Source organism: Mauremys reevesii, linkage group 1 (genome assembly GCF_016161935.1).
Source record: "Mauremys reevesii isolate NIE-2019 linkage group 1, ASM1616193v1, whole genome shotgun sequence".
Lineage (NCBI taxonomy): Eukaryota > Metazoa > Chordata > Testudines > Geoemydidae > Mauremys > Mauremys reevesii.
The window spans coordinates 36,302,171-36,316,205 of NC_052623.1; the positions used below are offsets into that span (position 1 = coordinate 36,302,171).

Genomic DNA, 14,035 nt, shown 5'->3' on the forward strand with positions numbered 1-14,035 from the left:
AGTTTCCTAGAGACTGGCTCCATGGGGTCCCTCACAAACTGGAGATGGTTACTGTGGGTTTGTCTTTAGTATAGCTTATGTACATACTCCACGAACTGAGCATTTTGGTTTGTTCCAAAATCTGGGATGAACCTACGTTGTGAAAACTGAAATGCTCAAAATAGCAAATGCATGTCAATGGACACAGGGTGCTAAAATTAAATTAACCGAGGGGGTCTCAAACCGGCGGTCGGGATACTCAGGGGGTCACATGGTTATTACTGGGGGTCACGAGCTGTCAGCCTCCACCTCAAACCCTGCTTTGCCTCCAGCATTTATAATAGTATTAAATATATAAAAAAGTGTTTTTAATTTATAAGGGGGGGGTCACACTCAGAGGTTTGCTATGTGAAAGGGGTCACCAGTACAAAAGTTTGAGAACAACTGAATTAACCCCTCTGGAGTCTCGGGGAATGCAGTGGAGGGGGTCTCCCTTGGTAGAGTTGGGAAGGAGGTAGATGGTGTAGGATATTGCTCTTCTCATGTGATCCCTCCCCCATGGCTCTCTTGGCTCTATCACTGTTAATCTGAAGTGGCTAATTTTAAATGAAGCTACCCTCCCCTGACATGAATCTCCCTATGGCACTGAAATTAAATGTAGACTATAATTTGGCATTTGAGAAGTGAAAGGGAGGTAGCCCTAAAGGAAAAGATAACAGCTTGGCTCTTTGTGTTAAATAGCTGTCTGCAAGCCTCAAACTGCTGAATGAGCTTTAGGGTAGGGAAGGCTGTGCCTCCCCAGACAGCCTAGCTCTGCCCCCATCCAACCCACCCCCTTCCTGCCCCCCCTCAGAATCCCTGACCCATCCTGCTCCTTGTCCCCTGACCATCCCTTCTAGATCCCCCCCAACCACCACCCCGGAACCCCACCCCCAACGAACTCCCCCTGCTCCCTGTTCTCTGACTGCCCCGACCCTATCTACCGCCCCTCCATCGAGTCCTGACAGACCCCCGGAAGGGCCATCATCCAACCCCCCGTTCGCTGCTTTAACTTTGTCCAGGGCCACTCCTGGACATGGCGCGCTGAGGCGCTGGGGGATGGGGGAAGGCGGAAGCAGAGGCGGCAGCGGGGCTGGGGGGGAGCCTCCGACATTCTCGTGGGGGCCTGGGGCAAATTGCCCCACTTGCCCCCCTGGGCGGCCCTGGATTTGAATGCTTCCGTGCTTTTATGCTTGTTTGTTTTGCTTAGATACTGTTCATTGTTGAATGTTAAGGGAGTGTTAACATCTGAAGTGCCTCATTACATTGTCTGCAGCTATAAATTGTAAATGCCACTCTCCATGCAGAATGTCTAAAAACAAACTGCTGCACAATTGATAAACCTTCCAGACTGTTTCTGATTTTGGCCATTATCAGGGATCAGTCCCCTTTGTTCATTGGGTACTGCCATCTTGTGGAATTGTGGTAATCAGTGAAAATCCATATGTTTTGAAGAAGAATATATTCACCCATTTGGATGTTTGAGGAGTTATGTCCGCAAATGCCAGTGTATCAAGATGTGATGACACAACTAAGGGGATATTGGACTTTTTGTGTCATTGGTATAAAAGCCCAATCACAGTAAAATAATAGTTCTTTGGAAAATATATTTAGGGTTGCATGTGAATGTTTTACCTTTACAGAATGGAAAAGTGGTAATTTAAACATCATATTTACTACATGCTTAGGGTCCACGTGCAAGTGACTTTCAGTAGTTATTACACATATATGTGACATTTACCGCATCATATACCTGATGTAGTTAAAGGATTAAATCAAAGGATATCCCAAATTTGAATGACTTCTATGGTAAAAATAGAATTTCCCATGAGAAAAGCCATCAGGCAAACCTGAGAATATTCAGGTGTTTCCAATCGTAGGAGTGGGTAGCTCAATCGATTTTATCTATTTCTGACCCACCTTGACAACATTATGTTTTTTACATTGTCACAGAACCAAAATTGCTTCCTCAGAAAGATGATAGTCTACACATGATGTTACAGCACCAAATATGCTGATTTGTTACATCTCAGGCATTATCCATTATGGGAAAGATGTCAGATAGTGACAGATCAGGAATTACTGTTGTGAAGCAGAGAGAAAATGGATCTACTAAAATCATTTAAAGATATGATTGTAAACAAAATTTCACCTCAGAAATTTCTTAGCAGAAGATAGATCTGCTCTTTTCACTACTTCCTCACTAAATGATCCAGATTTTCACTCACATGGTGCATTAAATAACGTGATAAAACATGGAAATAAATGGGGCATTTTGAAAGCTTTTCCAAATGACCTTCTGAAAACAGATACAGAGCTCCTGGGAGAGATTTCTGTAAACAAGGCTGGCCATTCATAAAAAGAAATGCCAGCTCTACTGTCACCATGGTGACTTAATCATATTAACACCAAAACTTTGTAAATAACAGGACTTACTGGCAGACAACTGCTTCAGCCTTGTATCCTCGGAGAATGCCAATTTAGAGCTGCCTTTTATAATTCATAATTTTTCTGTCTTTTTTATTTTGTGTACTCCTGTGTGTTGATGAATTGTATCTACATAAACGTTTGTTTTGTGTTGGCTGTAGATTGTAATTTCAAGGCAGTGCTCTCTATCATCTTTGCTTGTTTGATATGTGTCGTATTAAAAATAAAATAGATGGCTATTAAAATAAAAAATAAGCTTAGTACATATTGCAACATTCAGAGCTCTCCTCTGTTTTCAACTAAACTTCTTGCCTTTCCCTTCTGAAAACATACATAAAGTGAAGTATGTGAATACCATTTACCCAGTCTTAGTATTGTGTTTTGTCAAACAAATATGGCTTGAGATGCAGAAGTTAGGATACTCATGAATTTAGGGGATGGTATATTTAGATCCAGAATTCAAGTTTGGCTTATTTAGCTTTTAGCCAGCAGTCAGGTTTAGATTCTGAACCTATTCAAAGCTGGTAAATACTTAGATCCCAAGTTTGGGCTCATGCCCATATGTGTTTGAAATTCAGTCTGATACTAAAAGATAAACAATAGAAAATGATGTTCACATTGTTTTCTTTCTTTCTTTCTTTCTTTCTTTCTTTCTTTCTTTCTTTCTTTCTTTCTTTTAACAGCAAACCACAAGCTTGTCCTAATATAGAGAAGGATTCCCTGTAATAACTCTAGTGCTCAGATATATAATGAAAGTTAGGAATAAAAGCTGGTGCAAATTACTTTTGGCTTGGTTTATTGTAAGAAAATATAGACCTGGAATTTAAAGCCAGCAAAAGTGGAAGCTGCAGAATAAGGCAGGTTTCAGGCATTTTTACCAACATATCATCTAACCCTGTTCTAATTTAGGTTAGACCTCCTGTTAAAAATGCCTGAGGCTTGTTTACCTTACAGCTTTTGATGTTGTTCCAACTAGTGGAGCTGCAGAGCAGTGTTGGATGATGGAGTGTTAAAAAAAAAAAAAAAGCCTGAGGTCATTTTGCCTACCCCACAGCTTTCACCATTTCCACCACAGGAGCAGTCACACTGGTGGTGAAGTACAGGTCCCAGTTTTTCTAATGTAGACACAGGCTTTGTGAAGAGCAGCATACAGTAGCTTCGAAAACCAACATTTTTCTGAGGTATGTCCTCATGTACCATTGCCAGTGGCATACAAAAGATATTAACTGAGAGAGAGTGGCAGATGGCAGTGTTAATAAAGAAGTTAGGGCCAAAGGGATGGCATAGGTCACACAGTCCAACCCCTCCATCTAAGGGGAGGCATTCGGGCCTAATGGATCACCCAGTGGCTTAGGATTGAGCTTCTGTTCTTGGCTTTGACCTGCTAGTTGTTACATGTTTCTATGCCTCAATTTATCCATGTGTACAAGGGGGATGATACCTCCTTTATAAAGGAACTACATAATAGGAAGGTAATATTATTAGTCTAGATTATCCCTTATGCTATTCCACTGATTGTGTTATCCATCTTTTCTTGACAGTTTCCATTGGATGGTGTTTCAGTCTCTCTTGGCAAGCTTTTCCATTGTTAAATTGCTTATTAAGATATCTAATGTAAACTTGCCCTTTCTTAGTGAAAGGTCATTATTACTTATAATGTATGCTTGGGCACGCTCAAAAAAAAAATCTTCCCAGTCCTTGTATTGTTTCCTTTCCAGTAATTTTATAGAGCTATTGGATATCCCTTTCTTTTCTCTCAAAACAGTGTAACTAAAGTTCCTTCAAACTTTTCTCATACTTGCCAAGCCTCCCATTATCTTAGCTGATTTTTGCATTCTTTCTAATTTCTTTCTTTCCTTTTTATAGGGGGATTCCCTAGGTGAAAATATTCTGGGTGAGGTATCCATACAGAAGAATTAGATCTAGGGATGAAGACTGTGGGGCTGGATAAAACATAAATCTTTTCCTGGTTATTATTTTAAGAGCATGTTAGTTGGCCTATGTTTTAAATAAAAAGTCACACCTACAAAGTAACCTATAACTTTTTTTAAATGTAATGCTATAGCTACTTCATCTTTTAACATTTCATTGAAATCACTGCAGTGATAGGTTAAACTAGTACGTTCAGAAAAACGGGTATGTTCTACCTGGACATACAAGAAACTTTCAACAGTAGTCACAAGGTTAAAGAAGAATCCTAAATTTTAATTTCTGTGGGCTTGCAAACTGGCATCAAGCAAAGGCTCCAGAATTTGAAGGCCATTGCTTTATCTTCCAGCCATCCTACCATGACTGCACGTTTAGAAATCTGAGAAATTTGTACAGTGGATCAATGTCAATGTGTAGACCCATTTCCCCATAACTGCAGTAGTTCTCCTAAAACCCGTTTGTAAAATCGCTTCTGCAAGACCATCTAGTTCTGTCAGCTTAAAACTGTTGGTTTGTGTGACAGGGTCCACATGCTTTTGCCTCTGCTCAGGTCCACAGATAGCTCAGAGACCTTTTTTTGAAGGTAAAACACCCAGTGTAGTTTATTTACAATGTTGGTTTCCATCACCCCTATACACTCTATAGCTTCACCCCTACAGTTCTAGGGAGCACTCAGCTTCTGAGGCAAGACCAATCTCTGTCTTTCTACTTCGTCCATTTCCCATGTCCTTCCTGTGCTTTTTGTATCATCTGCCTAATGGCCTGATTAGCCTCTTAGTTCTCCTCAGCCCATCAATTAGGTGCAGTTCTTCTTAACTAGGTCTGGTCTAGAGTAACTAATTAGAGATGACTGGCTTAGCTGCTGTTGCCCAGGACTCGGTCACAGTTCCCTAGATCCTGAGTGTACTACATAGTTTTCCTGTACGGAAGCACATATGTGTATGTTGAGTGTTTTGCCAAAGCCTACAGTGGAAATTCACAGTTTTCCAGAGCTTAGTCCATTTCATGTAAATATCACTAAGTTGTATGCACCAAACCATCAGAACATTTGAAACTATACTAAGAAGTTGTTTGCTTCATTTACCAGCCATAATAAAAAAGAAGAGCTTCGTAGAGTGCACAAAGAGCGTTACAGTGGGAAATGTATCCATGATAGGTTAATATTTCAAGTCAATTTGGATAAGCACCTGAAAGTTCAGATGCTTCTATAAACCTTAGGCAAACCCCTTGAGTATTTGAAATGGTGGTCTCAGAGTTTCTCTTATATTGGTGTAAATCGGGAGTAACTACACTGATGTTAGTGGGAATACACCTGTGTGAGAAGAAAACGTGCAAACCTAACACTGTCTAGTTTGGTGCTTCTGTTTCCTAGCTGGAATACAGAAGTGTCAGAAGTGCTCTAGCCTAACTGGTTTCAGATTTAAATGAAGGTTCAAAGAAAATTATTTTATTGTTTTCCCTTATCAGCTTACACATCACTCATTTTTTTTGCTAACAGACATCATTTTACAAGTGACATACTCAAAAAGTCCTTACAACACAATGCCAGGCATGTCCAATAAGTCTAAATGTTCCATTTGCTTAGAGTCACTGAAATGGATTGTCTTCAATCTGTTCCCTGGCAAGCACTCTAATTAATAAATTAATAATTAAGTGGGTGTGCTGTCAGGGTGCTGATTAAGTAGATTCTGTTCTATGTGAATAGACAGTGAGCCATAGTGTTGGCTACTTTACAGTTGGTATGAATTGCCTTTAACCCGTAACAGTTAACTGAGACTGATTGCTTTCCATTTGAATTGGTAACAGGTGTTTTCAATTAAAACCCATGTATTTTCCTTGAAACTGAATGTTTCATCATTAGTTTATGGCTTTTTATGTTGTCATGAATCACTGGAATCAGAAAAGGCATCATAGCGACATGGGGCAATGAAATTTTCAGAGAGAAATATTTGAGGTTTATTAGTATTTTCCTTGAGACATATTGCAAGAGGCAGAAAATTCTGAACATTCTGACAGCTCTCTCTGAATCTAGGGTCCCTCAGAGTCCTAAATAGCTCCTTAGAACCACAATTAGAGATGAATAAGAGCTTTAAGTGAAAAAACAGTGTGTTCAGCCCATTTTCCCTCTCTGGACAACAATCAGCTCTTGCTGTTATCGTTTATGTTTAGTCTTGCATTTAGGTGGTAGAATTCTGGGCTGGAGAATTAAAGGCTTAGGGTCCGCACCCCACTGATGATTCATGATGGTGGGCTTGTTACAATTGCATGCAACAACATTTGTTTTTACTTTTCCTTTAAAAAAATCTAGGAAATTACATACAAAAAAACATGGATAAAGGAGTGTTGCGGTTGCAAAGTCCAACAATCAAAAGTTAGAAAATCCAGATCTGTGGCTACCTGTGCAAATTTAATTCTGACCATTTGTGCATATGTATGCTGATACCATCTTTAATTACATGATCACTTGCTGTTTCTTCCCCAGAACCTCTGCCTTCTTAGTGCACATTACACATACAAGGACACAAAATTAAGATTATGCAGGCAGCACTCTGGTCACTGCAACTCTAATTACTCCAGAGCAGACCTCATTAAGAAGAACTGTGCCTTCTGGGTTGAGGAGAACTAAGAGGCTAATTGGGCCATTAGGCAGATGATACTGTGATGCACTGTTTCCCTTCTTCAGGAGAGGTAACCACTGTGCATCTTGGGAGAGGTAGTCTGTCCAGGGATCCCAACCTTTCACGTGCATGACTTTGATTTTGCAACCTAAATTACTTTAACATTTTTAATATACTATGTATATATCAAGAAAATAAAGTATACCACTTTTGGCATACTCTGGGTCCATTTCATATCTTGTTGGTATCATAAGTTTTGGTATATTGTGAAATGTTTGACATCATAGGCATCCATTGGCAAGTGGAGTTTCACCAAAAAAAAAAAAAAGGATCTGCAATGTGTGCCTTCAGGTCTGTGTTTGCAAATTAATACTATCCACACCGACCACTCGTCCCCTTGTCTATCGTGTGATGAGAGGCTCCAGCAATTCACATTTTGTCCTTCATCTCAACATCACAATTTCCATCTTACTCTATGGCTGCATTCCCCTTCTTCAAGCTTTATTCCAAAATGTCCTACACCTGTATTTCGTTGATTGGCCATCCTGTTTTTCCATTTCCAGGGAGACCATGATTCCCTTTTCTCCAGTGCAGGGAGCCATCCTACCTAATAGCTGGGATTTCTCCACATAGTTGGATTCAGTAGTGCATACCTGGCAATGGTATATACATTTAGCTGGTATAGTAATACATCTCACACTTCTGGCATGGCAGAACAGTGTATGGGATTCATAGCCATCCTAGTGTTGTAGTAACCAAGCAAGCTACTAACAAACTTCAACAGGACTTTATTTTTAAAGTGCATGCACCTGTTTATTGAACTGGCTGCTGCAACATACTTAGTTTTACTCTTGTAATTGTTTGTCTGCAGCAATAGTGAACTTTTCTGCAAAGGAGTCACAGTCTGGACTGTGCCTCCTGTATCCATGCTCATTATTTTGGCTTCAGCTGTAGCTGACTCAATCTGAGTAGCAGATATTGCTTTTTCTAGTGTAAGTTGTGGTTCTAGAAGTAAATGTTCTCTTACACGAAGCATGGTTGTTTTCTCAGTGAGCTGGTCTCTAATCATCTCATCTGCCATATTCCCAAAGTCACAAGTTACAATCAGACTCCTCAGGGAAGCAATAAACTGCATTATAGTCTCCCCTCGTTTCTGCTCATGCTGGCGAAATCTGTAGCAATTACCTACTACATTCATTTCTGGCACAAAAAAGTTCTTTAATGCAGTGAGTGCAGTCTCATATTTATCGTCTGCAAGGGGAAAAGTTTAAAATGTATGCTGCCCTTCTGCTCCAAGGCAGTGGATTAGCAGAGCACGCTTTCTTATGTCAGAAATCTCTGTAGCACTGATTGCAAGCAGATAAATCTCAAACATGTGGATCCAGTCAGTAAAAGCAATTGTAGGTTCACCTGGGCTTTGTAGAAAAGATGCAGGTGGGTTCAGGGGCATAAGATCCATCCTTGTCACCAAAATTTTGTAATAACCAAGCAAGGTACTAGCAGACTTCAACAGGACTTTATTTTTAAAGTGGAAACCTCTTTACCAAGCTGCTGCTACACCCTCGGTAGCTCTCAATCAGCCTCCTCCACTCCTCCCCACTCCTTCCTGTTTCCTGTCCTTTCAGATTCCCAACTAGGTTGACCAGATGTTAAGGGGAAAATATCGGGACCGCCACAGGCCCCCCCCCTTTTCTTTTTTTTTTTTGACACTCACCCGTCTGGGAGTTTGGCGGCAAATTCGGCGGAGAGCCCTTCAGTCGCGGATGGTCTTCAGTGGTATTTCGGCAGAGGATAATAAACCTTGCCGCCAAAGACAGAAGCACCCGCCACCGAAATACTGCCGAAGACTGTCCGTGACTGAAGGACTCTCTGCCGAATTTTGCCGCCAAAGACCAGAAAACAAAATATCAGGACAAATAGCATCCTGACCGTGCTCTGGTCAGAATGCGGGACAAACTCCTCAAAATTGGGACAGTCCCAACTTTATCGGGACATCTGGTCACCCTACTCTCAACAGCCAGTGCTCCGAGTTCTAATAATTACAAGCAACATCTAAACACCACACCTAGTTTCTTCCTTATCATTAGAAGGAAAGGCTCAAGGAAAATGTAGACCTTTTGAAATTTTAGGGTGGTTCTTCTAACCCTTTTGACTCACCCATTCTCCAACCTCCTCCTTAATACATCCCTGGGCAACAAGACATTTTTAGCACTGTGGAAAAGACCTATGATAGGACTAGATTGATACATGTTGATTACTGACTTCGTACTTCTGCTATGGCTGAAAACAGTAGCTCAGGCAATTTGTGTCTGAAAGCCTGGAACTCGCTGTACTGGTGAAGCAGTTTATATCTTGGAGCAGAGGCAGTGACTTTATATTACTGAGCTAGCCTTGACATTTCTGTATTTAGAGTCAATCCTGACAAGATTGTCATTAGGAAGACGGCAGCAAGAAAATGCCGTAGAAGTGATGTTGGTTGTGTCAAGTTCAGCAGGGAAGAATAATCAAAGAAGTGGGAAGAGAGGATGATATAATGGAAGAGAGGAAAGAAATATCATGGATAAATATAGAGAAGGATTTATGTCTTCCAAGTCAGAACTGGCAGAATACAAAAGCAAATGTGGAAGAGACTTAATGAGTGAGAATCCCATTGACTTCAGTGAGAGTTTTACTTATGCAGGACCCCTTTTATTTAATCTCTGTGTGTGTGTTGTGTGTGTGTGTGTGTGTGTGTGTGTATATATATATATATATATATATAGTGTGTGTGTGCGTATGCCTCATGGCTCTGTAAAAGCTTCCCCAGCTGGACACTCACCTGGCTGCTGTATTTTGGCCTCACACACAGGGACTGTGTGATTTTAAGCTTCCCTTGATCTGAGTAGGCTGCAGCACTGTCTCTTTCCTTGGCCTGCCTATCACACTTCCTGGCACAGGCACTCTGTCTGTTACTTCTTTGCATAAATGGGACCTTGCAGCCCAACTCCCAGAAACCTCTGGACAGGTGCGGACCCCCAGACTCTCTTGTAGCTTAACCCTCTCCCAGAGCTCCAACCTTGTGAGTGGTCTGGATTTACAGTTCCCCTGTTCAGGAACAGGTGATGCTGGAAACAAATATACATGGATCTTCTCTCTCTCTCTCTCTCTCTCTCTCTCCTCTACAGGGAGTTTGGTCCTGCTGTTTAAAAGCAACCCTTTGCTATGATAGCATGTCCTTCTGTTCCTCTCTCCTGCCAAAGCCTCCTTTGTCTCTGTGAGTCCCACTGAGTACCCCCTTGCCATGTGACTCCCTGATAAAATGATCAGATTGCCCCACCCAATGATGACCTGTTGCTCCCCACACCCAGGAGTTCAGACTTGAAAAACAGATTTGCCCAGCACAGTAGCTATCGCTTTGGCCAAGTGTGCTCTGTTTGAATGGATGCATCCCACCAAAGCTCATGCTCCAATTCGTCTGTTAGTCTATAAGGTGCCACAGGACTCCTTGCTGCTTTTAAAGTTTAATTACACTCTTTTGTTAGCACAGTTAGCACTTTGCTAGCACTGGGTTTTAGCTCAATATGGTGGCAAAAGACAAGAATGCAAATAGGCTTCACATTCAAAAAGTTTGCAGTCTGGCACAAATAAACATAAAGAGTCCCCAGTATCCACCAGAATTTGTAAATTGTACATAGACAGATTCCCTAAATCACCACAGTAGAGATGTATAAACATTCTAGTATTGCCAATTTTTATTCCTGGAGATTTCATCACATGACATAATCTTTAATTAAAGATTAATCTTTGATTCCTGGTGACTCCAGGACAATCCTGGATGGTTGGCAACCTTAAAAAAATTCTCCCTGTAACACTTGATGTATTTTTCCACTACAACTGATTGTTTGGTGTCTAAAGAGAAAATCACATATTTTCTTGGTATGGATAAAAAGATAAGATTAAGAATCCTACCCTTAATATTTGATTAACACTTTTCCTTTATCATTTTCAGGAACCGCTGAACTGCCACGTTTTGTCAAGAACCAAATTATATAGGGCCAGATTAAGGCAGGATTCTTGTGTCCTTAGGATTTGAGCCTCATGGTTGGAATGGTTCCCAGATTCCTCAGTAAAACAGGGCAGGAGAACAAGTGAAGTGCAGGTCACACCTGAGGGCAGCTGGGGTGGGCTGGACCAACTTTTGGATCCTAATCTTGCAAGATAGTGGTGTAATATAATGTACATTAGGAGTCAAGGGTTCATGACATTGGGGTCTTGAGAAGGTTACTCAAGTGTGGGAGGAATGGAAAGGTCAATCCAGAGAGAGGAGAAAGAAATGGGAGAAAGGTTTTAGGGGAAGGGGAAATTTCTCCAGGGGCAGCCTGAAGTTTTAGAGGATTTGATCCCCATTTCATGATACATTCACCCCTGACAATAGTAAATACCGTGCAGAGAGACTATTTTTATTATTATGCTTATCTATTAATGTATTTTTTATAATATGGGCCAGGCTTCTAGAGAATTTGATGTAGAGCTAGTTGGAAAATGGGTACAGAAAATGTTGTTTTTTTCCATTAAAATTAAAACAAGAACAAAAATTACCAAAGAAACATTTTGATTTGGAAATGCTGCTGCAATGTCTCATAGGTGTGTAGTTTGTGTTCCTCATGTTTCCATTCTTTGTAGGCTGGGATCTGTGGACAAACGACCTCTCCCAAGATGCACAATGCTCACTTCTCTTGAAGAAGGGAAGCAGTACATCACAGGGAGTCCCTGGCCATAGTGTTCCATGGCAGATGTGCTCCAGTCAGTGAGCCCCAACTACGGAGGGGAATAGGAGAATGGGGTGACCAAATTACATCTCCCATGTAGCACTGTAGCAGCATATTCAAATTGAAATATTTTGGTTTTCAGTGAAAATATTTCTAATTTTGTTTGCTTTTTTAAATTCAACACTGAAAGTTTTCATGGAAAGCAAACATTTTTCACACACAAAAATTAGGTTAGTCAAAAAACAGTTTCCATGGAAAAATTTCAGCCAGCCCTGTGAGCTCTTTTTCTGTAGTTTACTAAAAATTTGAATGAATTAATGAATATTCTTGTATTAGTTCTAACTTGACTGATAGGATGCAGACTGGGACCAACGTGATATTTTTTCTGAATTGTTGTGGACCCTGTTGAGGAATTTAATGACTTTTATCTCTGTGAACTGAAGACATCTCACAGGAGATTCCAGTCAAACTATTGGCCATCTTTGATGTCATTTCCCAAACTAGGATTTAGCAAAAACCTTAATGAAAAAGGTCTTAAGAGTTCCAGGTTTGATGTTTGAAAAAGCTTCAGTTCCAGACTTTGTGGAATTATCCAAAACAAACATTCTGGAGTTTGTTTATTCCTAACACTCACTGTATTTTTCCATAACCAATGCTTTATTTTTGTGTTTTTTCAGAGATCATCTACAGCTGGGTATTTAATGAATTCCCATCTTTCGTGGCAGAAGATAGCCGACGCTTTATCTCTCAGGAGACAGGAAATCTCTACATCTCCAAGGTGCAAACATCTGATGTTGGCAGCTATATCTGCCTAGTAAAAAACACAGCGACAAATGCCAGAGTTCTGAGTCCTCCAACGCCACTTACCCTGCGAAACGATGGTAAGTAAAACATTCCCACTTCATCGCAGCAAAAAATGTGAAAATGAAAATATCTTGGGCTACACGGAAACACAGAATAAAACACAGATGATTTGTGTTCAATATATAGGCAGGCATTTACTTCAGTAAACAAAAAATGGGGTGGCCCTTATATTAAAGCCCAGGTGCCTAAATTTGGGCACCGTTATCCGTATTTGGGCAGTTAAGTAAGTACCTAATTTTCAGAGGTGCTGAGCCTCCAACATCTCCCAATGGGGTGTCACTTATTTAGGTGTCTTTCTTGAAAATAATTGTCAGTAAAATTTAAAAAAGTAGTTAAATGACTGAGTTAAGTTTCATTGGAAGTCAGTAGGACTTAAGATATTTTAGGACAAGTTTTTAAAAGGTATTTAGGCACTTAAAGATTAAGACAAGTGCTAAGCGGGATTTTCAAAAGCACCTAGTCATCTAACTCCCATTTATTTTAATGGGAGTTAGACATTTAGGCTATGTCTACACTACAGACCTTACAGCAGCACAGCTGTATCACTGCAGCTGTGTCACTGTAATGTCTCCTGTGTAGCTGCTTTATGCTGGTGGGAGAGAGCTCTCCCACTGGAATAATTATACCACCCCTAACGAGCAGTGGTAACTCATCCTGCCGACATAGTGCTGTCCACACCAGCATTTTTGTGGTGAAACTTCTTGGTTGATATGTTGTTTTTTTTTCACACCCCAACTGACAAAAGTTTTGCCGACAAAAGTGCTAGTGTAGACAAGGTCCTAGTCACTTTTGAAATTCCCAGATGTCGCCTATTGGCATTGTTAGGCATCATTCTGGTCCTAAATGCCTAAGGCATTTTAGAAAATGGGACTTGATTTCTGAAGTCACTTAGGCACTTTTGAAAATTTTACCCCTATATCTGTAAATTTGGAGAAGTCAGATTCCAGTATTATGCCTTGTATGGCAATATCACTCTAAATAAAATAGAAGGTAAAGCAACTGTGAAAGTAAGTCACATTCTTTTGTAAATGATGGCTCTTTTGTATTCTTGAAAGAGCTGTATATATTTTAGAGGTTGACCTAAAGTCTATAGTATGTTTTTAGCTGTTTTGGAGTTAAATATTCAACATTTATTATAGCAATATTATGTTTTTATTTTATTATTTTAAAATAATCAAAATGCAATCTGACCTTGTGTTTTTTATTTTAAATGAAGCAGAAATAACATATATATATAATTGTCAGCATTGTCTTCCTTCTAAGTTATCCTACGTTTCAATCTGCTTTCTAATTCTTCAGGAATGCATTTGAGCAGCTAACCACACTTTGATTCATGCCCACATGTATACACACAAATAAGCATTTTGAAGCAAGTCATAAAATACAATGCATAGTGGGAGCTCACTATGTCTTACACTAAAAAACATCTCA

General features: G+C 40.2%; 1 protein-coding gene across 2 annotated transcripts in view; it reads left to right on the plus strand.

The window, feature by feature from the left end:
- CNTN5 (contactin 5) overlaps positions 1 to 14,035 on the plus strand; it is a 965,708-nt gene that overhangs the window by 697,475 nt on the left and 254,198 nt on the right. For both annotated transcript variants that reach the window (XM_039485717.1, XM_039485709.1), the window contains one exon: positions 12,418 to 12,621. In XM_039485717.1, the coding sequence (XP_039341651.1) occupies positions 12,418 to 12,621 (204 nt within the window). The remainder of the gene's footprint in view (positions 1 to 12,417; positions 12,622 to 14,035) is intronic.